General features: G+C 36.1%; 1 protein-coding gene across 5 annotated transcripts in view; it reads left to right on the forward strand.

Annotated features, from left to right (window-relative positions):
* The window catches only part of ATRNL1 (attractin like 1), a 513588-nt gene that overhangs the window by 93160 nt on the left and 404717 nt on the right, over window positions 1-15711 (forward strand). For 4 of the 5 annotated variants that reach the window (XM_030487970.1, XM_030487973.1, XM_030487974.1 and 1 more), the window contains exons 11-13: window positions 7157-7241; window positions 9060-9268; window positions 11682-11809. In XM_030487970.1, coding sequence (XP_030343830.1) covers window positions 7157-7241; window positions 9060-9268; window positions 11682-11809 — 422 coding nt within the window. The remainder of the gene's footprint in view (window positions 1-7156; window positions 7242-9059; window positions 9269-11681; window positions 11810-15711) is intronic. The other variant, XM_030487971.1, reaches the window with a different exon arrangement.

The following is a 15711-nucleotide window of genomic DNA, read 5'->3' on the forward strand; positions in this document are numbered from 1 at the left end:
AAGATTATCTCATGAGATTAACTTCAGCTTCATTTTTAATCAAACACATTGCTTGTATCTGGCAATAAACCAAATTGTATATTCATAAATTGTTTGCTTTTAAAGTAAGTTGTTTCTAGTCTTCGCCATCAACAAAATGAGTAAGTTTAAATGTCTGTAAAGATTTTTATTTTAATGCAAACCCATTTATTTTTACAATTCTCCCTCCTTCTGAAGTTACAAATGGATTATCAGTGTGCCGTTGCAAAGAAAATGTAAAGCAGTGGCTGTGATAAAAGTTTTATACATCCCTTAGCACTTAAGTCATAAACGTAGTTCTGGTACAGTCTGTAGCAGCAATTGCCTGCATATCACTGTACTGTTAGGAGAGCAAAACCATAATAATATAATGCACTAATTGCTCCATTTAATAGTAAAGCTTAAGGTTGTGGAATTCTTTTAATATTGCTTGGGGAGCCACTGTTATGTATATAGGCCCTGCTGCAGAGGTTAGATCTGTAGTTTAAATTCAGTTCATGCTGTTTCAAACACATTTGCCTTTGTTTTCCTGAGAATAAGGAGATTCTTTATTATCTGAATAAAGAAAAATACTTATGCAGTGTGGGATGTGTCAGAAAATAAGGGTTTTTTTTGTTTGTACCTAACCTTTGTGGTGTTATAGTTGTTCATAGTGTTTAGTTGCCCGGTTACAAAATAAGGGAACCAAACAGAAGATTAATGCATGTCCATGCTTTGAACCAACATGTCGTCTTTTACCACAGTGGAACTAACTCAGTAGTTATTGGAGATATGTAAAGAGAACATAGAAGCATAATCTGACAGTGGATTCTGTGTAGTAAATAAGGCTGTCTGTGAGTGTTAGAGTGTGATTAAGCAGAATCAGTACATTGGCATTTCAAACCTATTTAAATACTTTAAATATTTTGAAATTGAGAAATGGTTTGGTAATATAAACATAAAGTAGGTAGTTTTGTATACCTTTTCTTAAAGCTCAGCTCCATATGTTGTAAGAGGTTGTTGCTAAACCTGCCTGCCAGTGCAGAAATACAGATATGATCTTAGAAGTAAAGTATGGAACACTGGTCACCCCTTTTTTAGACACTGTCCTAACAACTTTTGCTCCCTATTTCTATTTATTTTTTTTCCCCTTATTTGGAGGAACAGAATTACTTTGGAGTAGTGAAGAGTTGCCTAGCTTGAACAGTTAGGGCACTTTCCTCAGTGATTAAAGCTGTATGTTTAAATCCCATTGGGTAGGAAATGAACCTGTTTCTCTGATATCTCGAATCATTACTCTAACTACTCTTCAACTATATAAGTCTTTTTCCTTTCCATTCTTTAAAGGGAACAGCGAGAGGATAACTTTGAGAGTGTTTCACCTGCGAGTTCTGAGTGGGGTGCTTCTGTCCAGTCTTGGGTGCAGTATTGGGCACTGCAGGGTGGGGAAGGAAAATGAAGATGAGGTGTAAATAAGCTTCTTTTCTGTTCAGTGCTTACAGTTTTCCATCTCAGTTTCTATAGTGTTTTCTGCAAAAGGATTATTTCAGTTCTCTTATATTCTTTACAGAATTTTGTAGACTTGGGAGTTGTCAAGATTTTTAGGGTCATCCTCATAGTATTTCCGGTTGTTGAAAGTAATTGAGATGTCCATAATACATTTAATAAATCAGATAAGGGAGAGTAATCACCTTCAAAACATCTTGTAGATGTGTGGTTCTCTTGGATTTTCATAAATCAGAATTTGAACTGGAGATAGTTGGATGCTCAATTTGGATAATTTTTGAAACTGCTTTACTAACTTTATTCAGACATGAATTTAATGGAGCTGTTTTAACTTGCTCCTTCTCCAGTTCTGCCCTAATGTTTAAGTAATAGGTTGTTCAAAGTCAGGTAAGGGTAAACTTAATGCTGCCCTCCACTCCTGCACAGGTTTTTAATGGTATGCTCGACTATGTCTGAAGAGCAAAAGACACTCATAAAAACACTTGCAGGAGAAACAGGATGAGCTAGGATCCTGTATTTCCCCCATTTTTCCTTCAATCACATTTTTGTAAATTTGATCTTGGTTAAATATTTTAAAGCAAATCTGAATACTTTACTGATATGACAGTGTTGATTAGAAATGTGGTTATTACTTTTCTATAAAGTCATTCTGGAACACATTCTAGTAATGTATGAATTCATCATACTAGTCTATATATATACTAGTATAATATATACTATAGCATATTCCTCTTGCCCTACTGTGTATGCTATTACAGTACCTTTGTATTGATGTAACTGGTTGTATTTTGAGTGATCTCAGCAATGGAGCCTTAATGGTCTCCAGTGAATTGTCAGTTTCTCTTTCTCTGTGTCTCATATGTTCCCTGTCGACAGCTTAGATGCCCATCCAAGTTCAAGCTCTGTGACATTTTCCTTACTGTTGCAACATTGACAAATTTTCTATAAAATGCTTTGGTCATCTTCTCTGATAGCAGTAATGCAATATTGCTGGTAGGTTGTAGATTGGAAGGGTACAGGTGACTGGAGAAAATAGAGGGTGTCAAGGCCTGTCCTGTTGGAGTGTGTGGACCCTGGAGCTTGCTGCCCCATGCTAAGTTCAACTGGGGTTTTTCTCTGCCACCATCAGCTGGATCACCACAAATCTGATGCATTTCTGTGGCGTAATTTGTGTGGCTGGCAAATTCACTCTCAGAGCCACTTCTGCGTCATCTGGTAACAATTTCATCTACACTAGGGGGGAGTATGAGGTTTTTTTCTTATAACGATAAAATGTGGTGCAACTTATTATTGAAGCAGAAACCTTTGCTAATAGAAAGAAAAGCCCCTGTATTCCTCCTTATACTTTTCAGTGACTAAAAATTCTGCTAATCAGTTTGGAATGAATAGTATGACTCTTTAATCTGCTTTGTATCTGTTTCTATTAAAAGCAGTATATGATTCATGCTATATAGTGCATGACAATGATAAATACAACCAATACCATATCTTCCACTTATTATCTGTATAATACCTTAAGAGTGCATGACATATTACAGAGGGAGGTATTTTATTCCTTGCTCCATAGAGCTTACCATCCGTATTAGACTTAATACAATAAGTATAATGCACAGGAGGATGTAATATTGATAAACAAGGTTGAAAATCATGGTGGGTTTGCTGTTTGCTCCTTTCTTCTTGGAACTTTACACTAAGTCTGGAGATTTGGGTACTTTAAAATGTTCTGAAGTTTGAAGGTGATGGTCAGGGATAAATTCTATTTGCTTCTTTACTAAACCCCATCAAAAATCAGTTGGTTAACTATTTGTATTATTTACACTATTTTGTATTAATCAATCTGTACAGAGAAACTCAGATCAGGAATTTAAAGCTGAACAAAATTATAATTCTTGCACAGTGTTCTCTTCAGTGATCAGTAGTTATTGAGAAAGCTAGGAGGAGATAAGAGGCAAGGCTATTTGTAATGTGCTTCCCTCCTCTTCTTTTTTTCTTGTACTCTATTGAAAAGACCTGCCAGTTTGACAAATACCATCAGCAAGAAAGGAATTATTATATCTCCAGCCCTCAAGGGTTTCTTATCTCAAAACTGGCCTTTATTATGGTGTTCCGTCAGCATTAAATCCCACTTAAATAAATTTCTGAGTACAGAAAATACTATATATTTGAATGTGTGTTTGTAAAAATACCAAAAATAATGTGCAACACTTTCCAAGATCAGATGAACATTTATGTGGGCTTTTCTAAATTGTTTCCTTTATCATCAAAGGCATATGAGCTCAAACATGCTGTTTCTGTTAATGTACAATGACTTACAGCAGCAAGGACTTGATTTTAAAGTCTAACATTAAGGTTTTGCTGGTTGGTTGTAGCATTAAAATGTTTGAATTTTATAGCTTTTAAAATTGAAATATTTTTCCATAAATAGAAATTAAATTAATGATTATTGATAACTTGTTTCCAGTAAATAATATTGCTCTTAACCTGAATTTCTTATGTAATTCAAACACCATGGAGGCATCAAGTGCCACTGTTATGCTGGCATATGGGGAATATACAACTTTTATATTTAGTACTATTCCTACCTTCTTTGGAGACTTGTGATCATAATTGGTGCCCTAATACTGTGACCTCTTCTGCTGAAGCTGTTTTAGGAACACCGTCTCTCCAGCATGTGTGTACTCTCACCATTCTATTTAAGAATGTAGTAGAGAAAATAAAAAAAGAGCAATTGTGATGAAGTGTATTAGTAATACCATGATTTTTATGATAATATAATGTTAGCATTGATAGTGACAGAAGGTAGAATTTGAGAAAGAGGCAAGATTTGGAGGATGCAGCGGCCTTATGAGACAGTGAATTAAACTTGCTAACTTTATTTTCATTCAAGCTACTAAATTCATTCTGAGTCTACCATCTGATGTTAAAATTGTTGCTGTTCAGACCATCTGTGTTACTCTGGTAATAACATGCTTTTAGTTTCTGTTTCCAATTTATAAAAAGATGTAATTGATTTCTCTCTCACAGCCACAGTCTCACTCTGACTCTCTTTGTGGGCTCAGACTGTGATGCTTTGGAAGCAGAAGTCAATCTAGCAGTGTATTACTGCACTTTTGCCCATAGCTGTGCCATCCTGCCCCCCTCATGTGCTGAGTCCTCTCTTGTGTGACCTTGCATAGAGCTGTTTCAGCATGGAATGCTAACAGGGTGCTAACTGGACAAAGTACTGCTGTGAATAATTTTCTGCATTAGAAGTGTCAGAACAGCAATGCTAGTGGAGATGAGCTGTTCAGAATGTTCCCCATTCTGACAGTGGGAATGAGAACAAGACCAGTGTGGCCAGCAGTTGGTGACTTAGGCTCTGTATAACACTAGCCTGGAGGACAGTTTGTCCCTCCTGGATTTCCCAATATCTGTTTTTGTTTTAAGCTGGGAAAGAGGAGCGGTGTTTGGGTTTCTTTTTGGTTTGTTTGCATAAATTATTACAAATTTTAAAGTTAAGTAAGTATACCTTATTTAGATGTGGCTTATTATACTTACATATAAGTAAGTATACTTTATTTAGATGTGGAATTTTACAGGTTGATGAATTCAGCAATATTAGGTAAAAATCAGCCTGTTTAATTATTGCATTAAACCCTGGAAACAGGGTTCCGATGAGTTCCCCAAAGTCTTGCTGTATGCCAGCAACCTTTTCTGACTGTTGATCTCTGTAGGACACTTCTGCTTCTCTGTGGTACTAATATTCTTATTCTGTAGCTTCTACAGGTGTGAACTCTATCCGCTTCTGTATATTATGGAGAGTGTGCTGAGTAACTAGGTCTTTTTTGTGTGTCCTGATGTCCAAATTGGTAGCTTTGCCACTGGTTTAAGAAGGAAAAGTGTCATGTTATTCTGGTTTCAAGCCATGTAAAGGCAAAATGCAAGTTAGTTTTCAGTGAGAATATCTGAAAGGACGATATAATTGACAACAACCTAAAATATGTGTGTGTATACATAGATGTATATATAAAGCCACACTTTTAGTTGGTTTAAATTGGAGATGTCTCTCTCCCTTTAACTCCTTTTCAAATTTAGATTTAATCTTTATCTTTGTGTATATAGCAGATTTTTTTTTTTTTTTAGTGAGAAAACTGTAACCCATCTGTCTGATACGAAGGTTTTCTTGAACCTGTCTCCAAAACCACTTCTGATGACAAATTCTGCAAATGCTTTGCCTGCTCTGCAGTAAACTACTTTTTTTGCTCTGTTTTAAAGGGATTGCCTTGAAGTTTCAATGTCTGGGTGCTTCCAATTTCTATTACTGTGTTATTTGAATATTTAAAGTCACTGAAGCTCAAGTAGGAAATATTGAAGAAAGGGCTAAGTGTTCTAAAGAACTAAAATTTCAGGACAGAAAAATGAAATCACACCAAAACCACATTTGTAAATGCTCCTACAACTGAACTGAAAGAAATATAGTCGAATAGTTAATTTGTCATGAAGATACTGATACAGCATTCATCTTGAATACTTTGTGAAAAGAAATTAGTAGTGTACTTAAATAAGACAATAATGGGAGGGGTTGCACAATTGGAGGAGTGGTAGTTTAGCTTAAAATACATGTGAAAAGAAATAAGTTCACTGTCATAGATGTTCCATAAAATACATATGAATTGAAATCCTTTGGCTAACTTGAGAGTGTGTAATGTTAGGGCAATACTACTGATCACTTGGTGACAATGGTGGCAGTGCTTGTTGAGGTTGTTGAAATGGTCTGTGAAGGCAGAGAACTGTATAATAAAGAGAGGCTTCTGTGAGTGTCCTCTGGCCTTGATAAATGCCATAATAGACGAGTGTTGCTGACAGGTTCTTGGAGTACCTACTCAACAGATGCATCTAAGAGGAATACCTGTTGATTTATTTTTGAGCAGTGCAAATACAGCTTCTCAGAACTAGCGACTGCGGTGTGCTCAAATCCTGCAACTTCTATAAGTGTAGGAGAGTCTGTATGCATAGGAATCTTTTTCCCAGAAAATCTCAGTGATGCATTTAAAAGGGGGATCTACCTAAAAATCCAAAGCCTACTTGAAAAGAAATGAAAAGGATCAAAAGTGGCATTAATAGAGTGCGTTTAGGACTGATAGTATGTATATTACTGATCTGTGATATACGTTGATAAATGCATATCCCTGCAAATAAAGACTTTAGAAGAACTCTATGAATTCTGAATAAATGGCATATTTAAACAGCACAATAAAGCAGATTGTTAGAAGTGGGGGAAAACAGCTTAGCTTTCACCAAGCGACAACAGAAAAAAAAGCCTGTCAAATCCTGCTGATTTTACAGCGCAATTTAGGAAACTGCTAGAAACTAATATTAAGAATGGTTTTAAATACATCTGTCAAATTTTGTTTCTGAGATTGTGAGAACAAAGGGTGATGAAAGCATGTTAAGAACATGTGATGGCCACGAGGTATAGATGGTCTGTTTTTACAGTGGAGACAGCAGAGGTTACCTGCACTGATCCCCCTGGGAAAGGAGGATAAAAAGGCAATAAAGTTAGTTGATACTTAAAATATAAAAGACTATCTGATAAAATCTGTTTTGCATATATTTTGCTGATTTTTATGATTATTTTATGTATGTTTTCATATGCTTTTGTTTCATCTTTCAGCTTGTGATGAATGGAAGATTTTACCAAAGCCTAATCTACATCGAGATGTCAACAGATTTGGTCACACTGCTGTTGTCAGTAATGGGTAAATGAAGTGTCTTTTAAATTTTCCTGGCTGTTTGTCTGAATGAAAATTCTGTGGCAGAAATTATACCTATGCGAAGTATGGTTCAATGCCATACAACTGATGTAATTTATTAACATGAGAAGCAGTGCTCATCAGGGGCTTAGGTAATCGTGTCTTAGGTAATCATTACAAGTAATTATTAATCTGACTTTCTGTGGAATGTGTTCAATGGCTTTTTATCTGAACCTTCTAGTGTACTGAGGTGTTTCCTCAGTATTGTGAACTACAGGGAGTCGGAAATTCAGTACCAGCTATAATCCTTACTTAGATGTGATGGAAGACATCTTTTTCTCTTTGCAGCATCTTATAATTGCTTGTTCTTCTTCAATCATAAAATCAGAAACATAACTAAAACTTCCTTGGAAAAAGCAAGATTTTGATGATACTGATACAGTTATCATTAACCACTTGTTGGGGGGAAAAAAAGCTTGCCAGTATCTAGACTTTATTGAATATCTTGCTTATCCTTTAGAAAATACTTTCATGTCATTTGTTGAGTAGAGGAGCTCAGTAAAACTTTATCATCTAGAAACAGGAGATGGATTTGATCTGGAGCTTTCTGGGTTTGGTGGGTGAACTCTCTGCTTCCTCCCCACCAAACCCCAAAGATAAAATTGTAAGACAAATGTCATCTTTCAGAGCAAAAGTAGAATAATGTAGTCAAGTTTAAAGAAATTTCTACAGTTTGCATGTTTCAATTTTACTATGACCAGCTGCCAACTGGACTAATATCTGACAGTTGCAGTAGTATAGATCATAGTACTACTAATCATCCTCTTCTACATGATTCATCATGCTAATAAACACAGTATTGAAACATATGCAAGCAACTTATAGATCCTCTACGTATGAGTATTGTATAGTTAAGAAATAATGGAGGTGATAAGTAATACTAAAAGTAAGAGTTTGTCTGATTTTAGTGAAAATAGCAGTAAGTTGTAACTCCGTAGACAGAGCATTTGAAATTAATCAATGAACAGGTTACTTCATTGAGAGAAAATTGCTTGGAATTGATGAATTCAGCAAATGGTAGTTTTGTATTCTGATTTGTGTTGTTTTAAAACATCTGGTACTTTGAGACCTGTCACTGTCAGTGAATTAGATTCAAAGTGAAAATGCCTTTTTTATTGTCTGAACTTAATGGTATTTTTAGTAGGGTTTTATGTTCAACAAAGTGTAATATGAGATGCTCCACAAAGATTTCTGCTATTGGTAACTGTATGATTAATTCTGTTTTAAGAGTACGTGATACAACAGATGATACACAGGTTCTTCATTATTATCTTTTACCTGAGGCTGTTCTTAATTCTAAATGAGAAGGGTAAGGTCTTCTGGTTCTGATGTCAGCATCTACTGCACCAGAAATGTTACCAAAAAGAAATACCCATCTGCCAATGATTGCTGTCTGTCTTTGAAATCTTGAAGAAAAATGTTCTCATTTCCTGCAGGCCATAACTTCACACTCTGTTCTCATTATATAACTCCAAAAATGAGTAGTTTCCTCCACAGCTCTTCTTCCTTCTTTCCAGACATTTGGAACATATCACTCACTAATAATATGGCACAGTGCACTTTGAGCAAATATTTTGTTAGTCTAAAATTAGTGGAGAAATACACTGAAAACTAATCAATAATGGAACCACTGACAGAGTCTTTATTAGAGAGAGATGATAGTATGTGTGATTTTTCTAATTGTATATCAAGACAGATAAGAAATCAGGAAAATCTATCTATAGCTACAATAACATTTACATTTTACTCGCTTTTTCCTAATAGGTCCATGTATATATTTGGGGGCTTTTCAAGTGTTCTTTTGAATGACATCCTTGTGTACAAGCCTCCAAACTGTGAAGCATTCAGAGATGAAGAGCTGTGTAAAAGCGCTCGTCCAGGGATAAGGTGTCTGTGGAACAAGAAACATTGTGAATCCTGGGAATCTGGACATGCCAACAACATCCTTAGAGCAAAATGTCCAAAGAAAACAGGTAAGTGAATTGTAGTCTTACAGTGTCAGAATTGCTAAGAGATGGGGGGCAAAAAACCCCTAAATGCCCCACCACCACCACTGCCAACCAAGTAGAACTGGTGATTGGACTATTAAGACTGTTCCTCTCAGAGTGCAATGCAATAGATTTATGGATTAATCTTTAAAATCATTAAATTCTGATTTTTAATGTATTTTAAATACAGGGGAGTAGGTGTAGAAGGCACAAGTTTAAGCTGCTAAGGGACACAAACCAAGATGGTTCAAACAAGAATTTATTTCATTGGGGAGCTAAAGTGTAAAATAACTTTAGATTGGATTTGGCTCTGTGTTTGGAGCGTTTATAGAAGGGTGAGCATTTATAAAAGGGTGAAATATTGTAACTAATTTTCTTCTTTCTCCATCTTCTGTTTTGGGATATATATGTGTGCGTATATAGACACTGGCACATATATATAAAAGCCTTCATATTTTTCTGATTCCAAGGAAGCATTACAGCAGTCAGAGCACAAATAGGGGCTACAAGTGATATCTGGCATTACAGGCATATGGCAGTCTCATGTCTGTGTGTCACCAGTAAGTGAGAGCAAAAGCATTGCTGCTTCACGTAGATTACCTATCAAACAGGAGCATTTGTATAGAAGAATATAGTACAGTCACAGCTGGAAACAAACTTGAAGCAAACAAGCCCTTTGATGCAGTGTGTCAAAACGGGTTCAGGTTTGTCGTGTGAATTTCTATGCAGCATTGTGATTAGCTATATTGTTTGAAACAGTAGTTTAGCATTGCGAATAACTGTTGCACCCTATTCCTCAGTATTTTGGCTTGTCACAAATAAATTGCTTGTGAAAGTGTTATTCTTGTACTTCACATGAACAGCATATGCATCACTGCTACATACACCTACTATTTTTTTCCGAGCATCTTTCCTTTCAGCATGGTATAAAATTGCCAACCAAACTTTGGCTCTGTGCTACATGTACAAACTACCATACAATTAAACTGCCAGTCTACTTGTAATGTTTGTGAAAAAGATATTAGCTCTGCTATTAATCAGTACTTCAGGACATTTTATTTTTCTGTTAGTTTTTGTTTCAGAACTGTATATAAAGTTTCAAACTCAGAAAAGGTGCATTATATAACAAAAAGGTTACCCAGGGAAAGCTTTCTGAAGAGCTGCTTTTGTACAGTTTAATAACATTTAGAGATCTTGAGTCTACAGTTTCAGCTCTTCATAAAAGGAAAAATATTGAGATGCTAAATTGAAAAATAATACAGATGAAACTGGATCTTATAAAAAGCAACAGGTAAAAAACAAACCAAACAAAGCACAGACAGTCTGAAGGAAAGTGAAGTTAGAACAGTTTTCAAAGTACAGCTGCCGCAGCGATAATAAACTACAACTAAACTTGCAAGAGCTGAGGTGAATAGAATTCCAGTTCCAAAGAAGTTGTGTGGACACCACTGCTTCAAATCCTTCCAGTTTCAAGCGGTAATTAGGCCAAATTTTTCAAGCCAAAAGCCAATTTTTTATATACTCTTTTACACTGTTCAATTGTTATCTGGTTGGTGGTATCATCTGAGAAGCTGCTGATAGTCAATATGAAAGGATAAGCAGAAATTCTAGTGGGTTTTCAAAATATCAGTTTCCTGGCAAGAGAATCTCTTAAACTTGTGTGATCCTGAGACTAAAGAAACCAAACTGCACAGGAGTCAAACGTGGTAATCAGTGCAGGAGAAGGTAGGAATTCCTCTATTTTGGGTCATAGTGATTTTGCAGATTTTTGCCTCTTTTAAACAGAAATTATAACTTATCTCTAACTGTTGTAAATAACATTAAAATTTAGTCCAAGTCCTGAAGCCTTGTGTTCAGGATTTAACATGAACATGAAACTATTCCTCAAGTATTTTTTGTAGAGAAATAGAACTTACCAATCATTGTTTTAGATTTATAAGTTAATTTATAAAGACTTAAAATGTCTGTGTTGCTAATATCTGTCCTAGATTTTTTATTTACTAGTTTTACCATTGACTTCTTGCAACCTAATATTTTTATTAGAAACCTGCATCTGAAGAAAATCTTTCTTCTGTGTTAAAGGAGTGAAGAATGAATAGCTTAAGAAAGTTTCTGATACTCTTAGGCAGTGTGCTAAGAGAGTTTATATGCTGCAAATACTCTGCAGTGAGTATTCCTTTAGTTGATATGAGACTTACAAACCTTCAAATATAGTTGTTACTAAAGATATTTTTAAAGGAGTAAATCTTATCAGCTGAATAGAATTAATTTCCTACAGTAACCTAAGCCTTTATGAATGGCTAGAGTTCAGATGAAGGATGTAACAGCAAATTCTCTAGGCAAGTGTTTAAAATGTGGTATTTTTCTCCTGTGCGACATTTCCTTTTGCCTGTCATAGGTATTGCAGCTGCTGCAGATGACAGATGTTACCGGTACGCGGATTGTGCGAGCTGTACTGCCAATACAAATGGGTGCCAGTGGTGTGATGACAAGAAGTGCATTTCAGCAAATAGTAACTGTAGCATGGTGAGTCTGCAAATCTATGGTTGTGTTATTAATGCTGTTTCTTTTCTAGCTAAACCAGAGGCCTGCTGCAGCAAAGGAAAGGGGTATAGTAGGCTACTAGTAGCTTGCTTTGAACACAAACGTAAACATGTTTCCCTGGCATTTGCAGTAAAAACGTTGCAGAGGGTAGAGTTGGACTGCAGCAAAGATACCTATTCCAGGGGAAAAAAATACATGTATCATTTAGAATTGTGTTAGCCCGTTGTATATCTCTCAGGCCAAATACTATTACCTCCTAATTAATGGCATTTGGAACAACCCAGAGTCATTATCAACTTGGATTTTGCGCATATGTGATGTACAGTATGCAGACAGACATGGAATCCCATGAAGGATCGCTGTTAGTTTCCCCCATCCTCCCTCCCCCCACCTTTCAAAGAGGACCAGGTCATTCGTCATTAGTCTTGGTATTCTGATCCCTGTTCTTCATAGAAATGTTTTAGTTTGGGTTATGGAGTTACTTATCATTTCATTAAAGGAATATGAGCCTCAGTCACCATGAGATTAACAGGCTTATGGTGATTTGATAAGATTGTTCTGATTTTTGTAAATACAAGCAATAAGAACATACAGATTCATACAAGTTTCTATTTTTCTATTTTTAATACTGCTTACTGCCATGTTTTATACTTTATTGTCCACTGATTGTTGCATCTCTGGGTTGTTAATTTGATTTTTGACAAGCTTATAATAGCTTTATAAATTTTCCCCCTTTATATTTTTCAGCTAGCTCCAGGCACCTGGTTGTACTAGAGTTCAAAATCCTTTCTTTTCACACTTCCATTAGTAAAAGTAGCTTGCTCTCTGGCTTGAACCTGATGCAAATCAATCCTGTTCTCTACACAGACAAATTAATGTGTGATTTGGATTGACTCAGACTCAAATCTTGCCCATTCAGGGTGTTTACAGCCAGCTTTAGTCACTGGCATTCATAGTTAGTCACTACTAATAAAAGCAATGCAGACACAAATTCATCAGCAGCAATGTTATAAGTCTGTCAAAGGGATTTCACATTCCAGGCACTAATGGTTAGTTTCCTTTGTGATCTTCAAGGGCTCTTCTTTTCCTAACACATTGTACTATATTAGGTGCCAAGTTTCTAACTGTGGCTTTCAACTCTTAAGCAAGGAATAGTTGCGAAGGAGCAGACCATCTTCATCCGTGGTAAATGTGGAGCACTGGGTATTAGAACAAGCTTCTCAGTCCAGTATCCTTTGGCAACCATTCATGACTAAGATTGTCAGCCTAATTAGCAACTGATGCACCAGTCTTCTCTATATCATTTCCTGTCCTTTATTCAGGGTTTGAAGTGGATAGCGAAGGCTGTTAGTGGAATTACTTAACAGTGTGATAGTGAAAAATTCATCAAAATGGTTTCTTAAACGAATTACTATCATAAGTTGAAGATGGCTATTGCAAGATTAATGTATTGGCTGGGAGATGATGGAGGCAGATGATGTTGCAGCTATCGACATAAACCCACCAAAATAGCATCAACAGAATGACACCATGTGGAGAAATGGAATGGATCAGGCTGATTATCCATTTTCATAGACTGCTACTTCTGGACTAGGCCCACAAAATGAAAATGTTGTGACAGTACTGTGATGGTAATATGGGATAACAAGCTGTAGAATCAGAAACATCACAAGGAGAAAGCCCCACTTTTGCAGCTGTACAAAGGCCTTGATACATGACTTAGATCATAGAACATCAAGGTGAGACAGACCGTAATGTAATAGAATGTTTCTTTTGCTTCATGGAAACTGGCCAGCATACTAAAGATATGTTGGCAATCAGTTTGGCATTGGCCTCATGGTCATGGATATTTGCAAAGCAGTTACTGGCCTGCTTATTGGAAGGCCTGTAAAATATGGATATTTCTCTGAAATAACTGTTTTCACAGATGGGCTTCATAAGTAGTACTAGTGTATTGATGATACACATATACCTGCCTATGCTCACCACCTGACATGGGTCAGTATATTAACGGGACACTATATTCCACTACTGTGCAGGCTCATGGATCATTAAGATATATATCATATTCATATCTGATGTAATTGCAAGCATAGGCTTACAATGCCAGATTTTTCTGGTGGTTGATACAATGAACTGACATCATCATATCTGATGCAAATGTGGAGGGGTGAATGCTTTTCCTGTCTTCCCCAACTGGAAAGCAGTTTACTTAAAATTTGTGGAGTAGTTCAAGATGGTACTGAAATTTGGCCAGTGGGCAGATTGAACAGCATGCTGGCTAGCCTTTTTGTCTGTTTTCTACCATCAAATGCATGTTACAGATTTTGTCTGTTGTAATAAGAATTTTGAAGGTTGCCTTGAGAAATTACACCATTGAAATTCTCCAGACTGCTTGCAATGATTTTACATAATACACTGAAGTTATTCCGTAATAAAATGTAGGTCTTGTATATAAAATTAAGAAAAAAGTTATTTTATTTTCACTTTTGATGGATGCTGAAAATGGTACAATGACCTACTCTACCTTTTTTCAAAACTGTGCAAATACAGATACTGGTTTGCCATGGGGGTGAAAGCAACTATAATGCTGTTATTCATACTGTCTTATGCCAAGTACAGACGTCATGAAATATGACATACTAATATCTATATATCTTCCTCTTTCAAGCTCTTTCATGGAGCTTCTTGTATCTAGTCCAGAGCCGGTTTCAGTTTTGAATCATAGAATATTGTATAGGACTTTGTCACAGAGAAGGAAATGGTGTCATTGCTGTATCTATTCTTTTTTCCCATTCGTTGGATGTCTGCGTCAAAGATGAAAATTTAAACAGGAATATTTTGTTTGATTTGTAAAACCTAATTGTGTTGCATATGTGTGCCTCTAAGCACTACATAGCACTCTCCTTCGAAAACTGGGAGAAACAGCTTTCTGTCATGCTCATAGCTGCCTTTTTAACTTAGCTTCTCTGTCTCACATCTTCCTTCTTTTACTCTTTTCAAAAAAAGTTCTGTGTCCTGCTAGTGGTGTATTTCTGATTTTTGTGGAGTAGACTGTATTTGCTTTTCCTAGCAGTTCATTGCCCTTAAGTCTGTTACATTGATCTTGCACTTTGACCCTTTCATTTGTTCTCTGTAATATCCAAAGTGTCTTCCTGGTCCTCACTGTTTCACATGCATTTTGCCTATTTCTTGATAGAAGAAAACCACCAGATCTGGATCTGCTTAATATGCTTATGAAATTGTATTCACTTTGTACATCTGCACATAAAAAGCTTTAGCTCGCATCCTGTGAGAATGATACTCCCTTGCTGGTTGCGTTGTTGAGAAAATTGACTATATTTCTATTTGGTAATGGAAATATTCCCAGGAAAAGCTGTTAATTTTATAAATTTACTTTCTAGTTTTTACCACCCCCTCTCCAGCAAGAAATAAATAAAAGGCTTTGGGGAGAGATTAATTTAATTTTAAATAGCTGCACTTTTACAAGGTGTCATTTTTGCAGTAGTAGCATGGAAAAGTAAGCAAAGACTTGGTCTGCTCTTCAGGGACTAGCCATCCCATGAAGCAAAATCTTTTTGTACGTTGTAAGAAAGAAAATGGTAAATGACTGAAAAGAGTCATTTTGTCATAGTTGCAACAACAGGCAAAGTTTCCTTTACTGAGGGAGACCAGAGAGAGCCTGAGTTTTAGAATTTAAAATCACTTTATCAATCATTTTTTTTGCTATTCAGAAATGGAGCAAAATACTGGTTATTAAGGTGTCAGGGAGCCTATTGAGTAATCATATTTAAAGATAGCAATGTATCAAGTCCACATTATGGCCCTAAAGCTGTCTCATTTTTGTGGACAAATTCAAAAAGTGTGATTGCACTGAAGCCCTT

This window comes from Strigops habroptila, chromosome 5, assembly GCF_004027225.2.
Source record: "Strigops habroptila isolate Jane chromosome 5, bStrHab1.2.pri, whole genome shotgun sequence".
NCBI classification, from domain to species: domain Eukaryota; kingdom Metazoa; phylum Chordata; class Aves; order Psittaciformes; family Psittacidae; genus Strigops; species Strigops habroptila.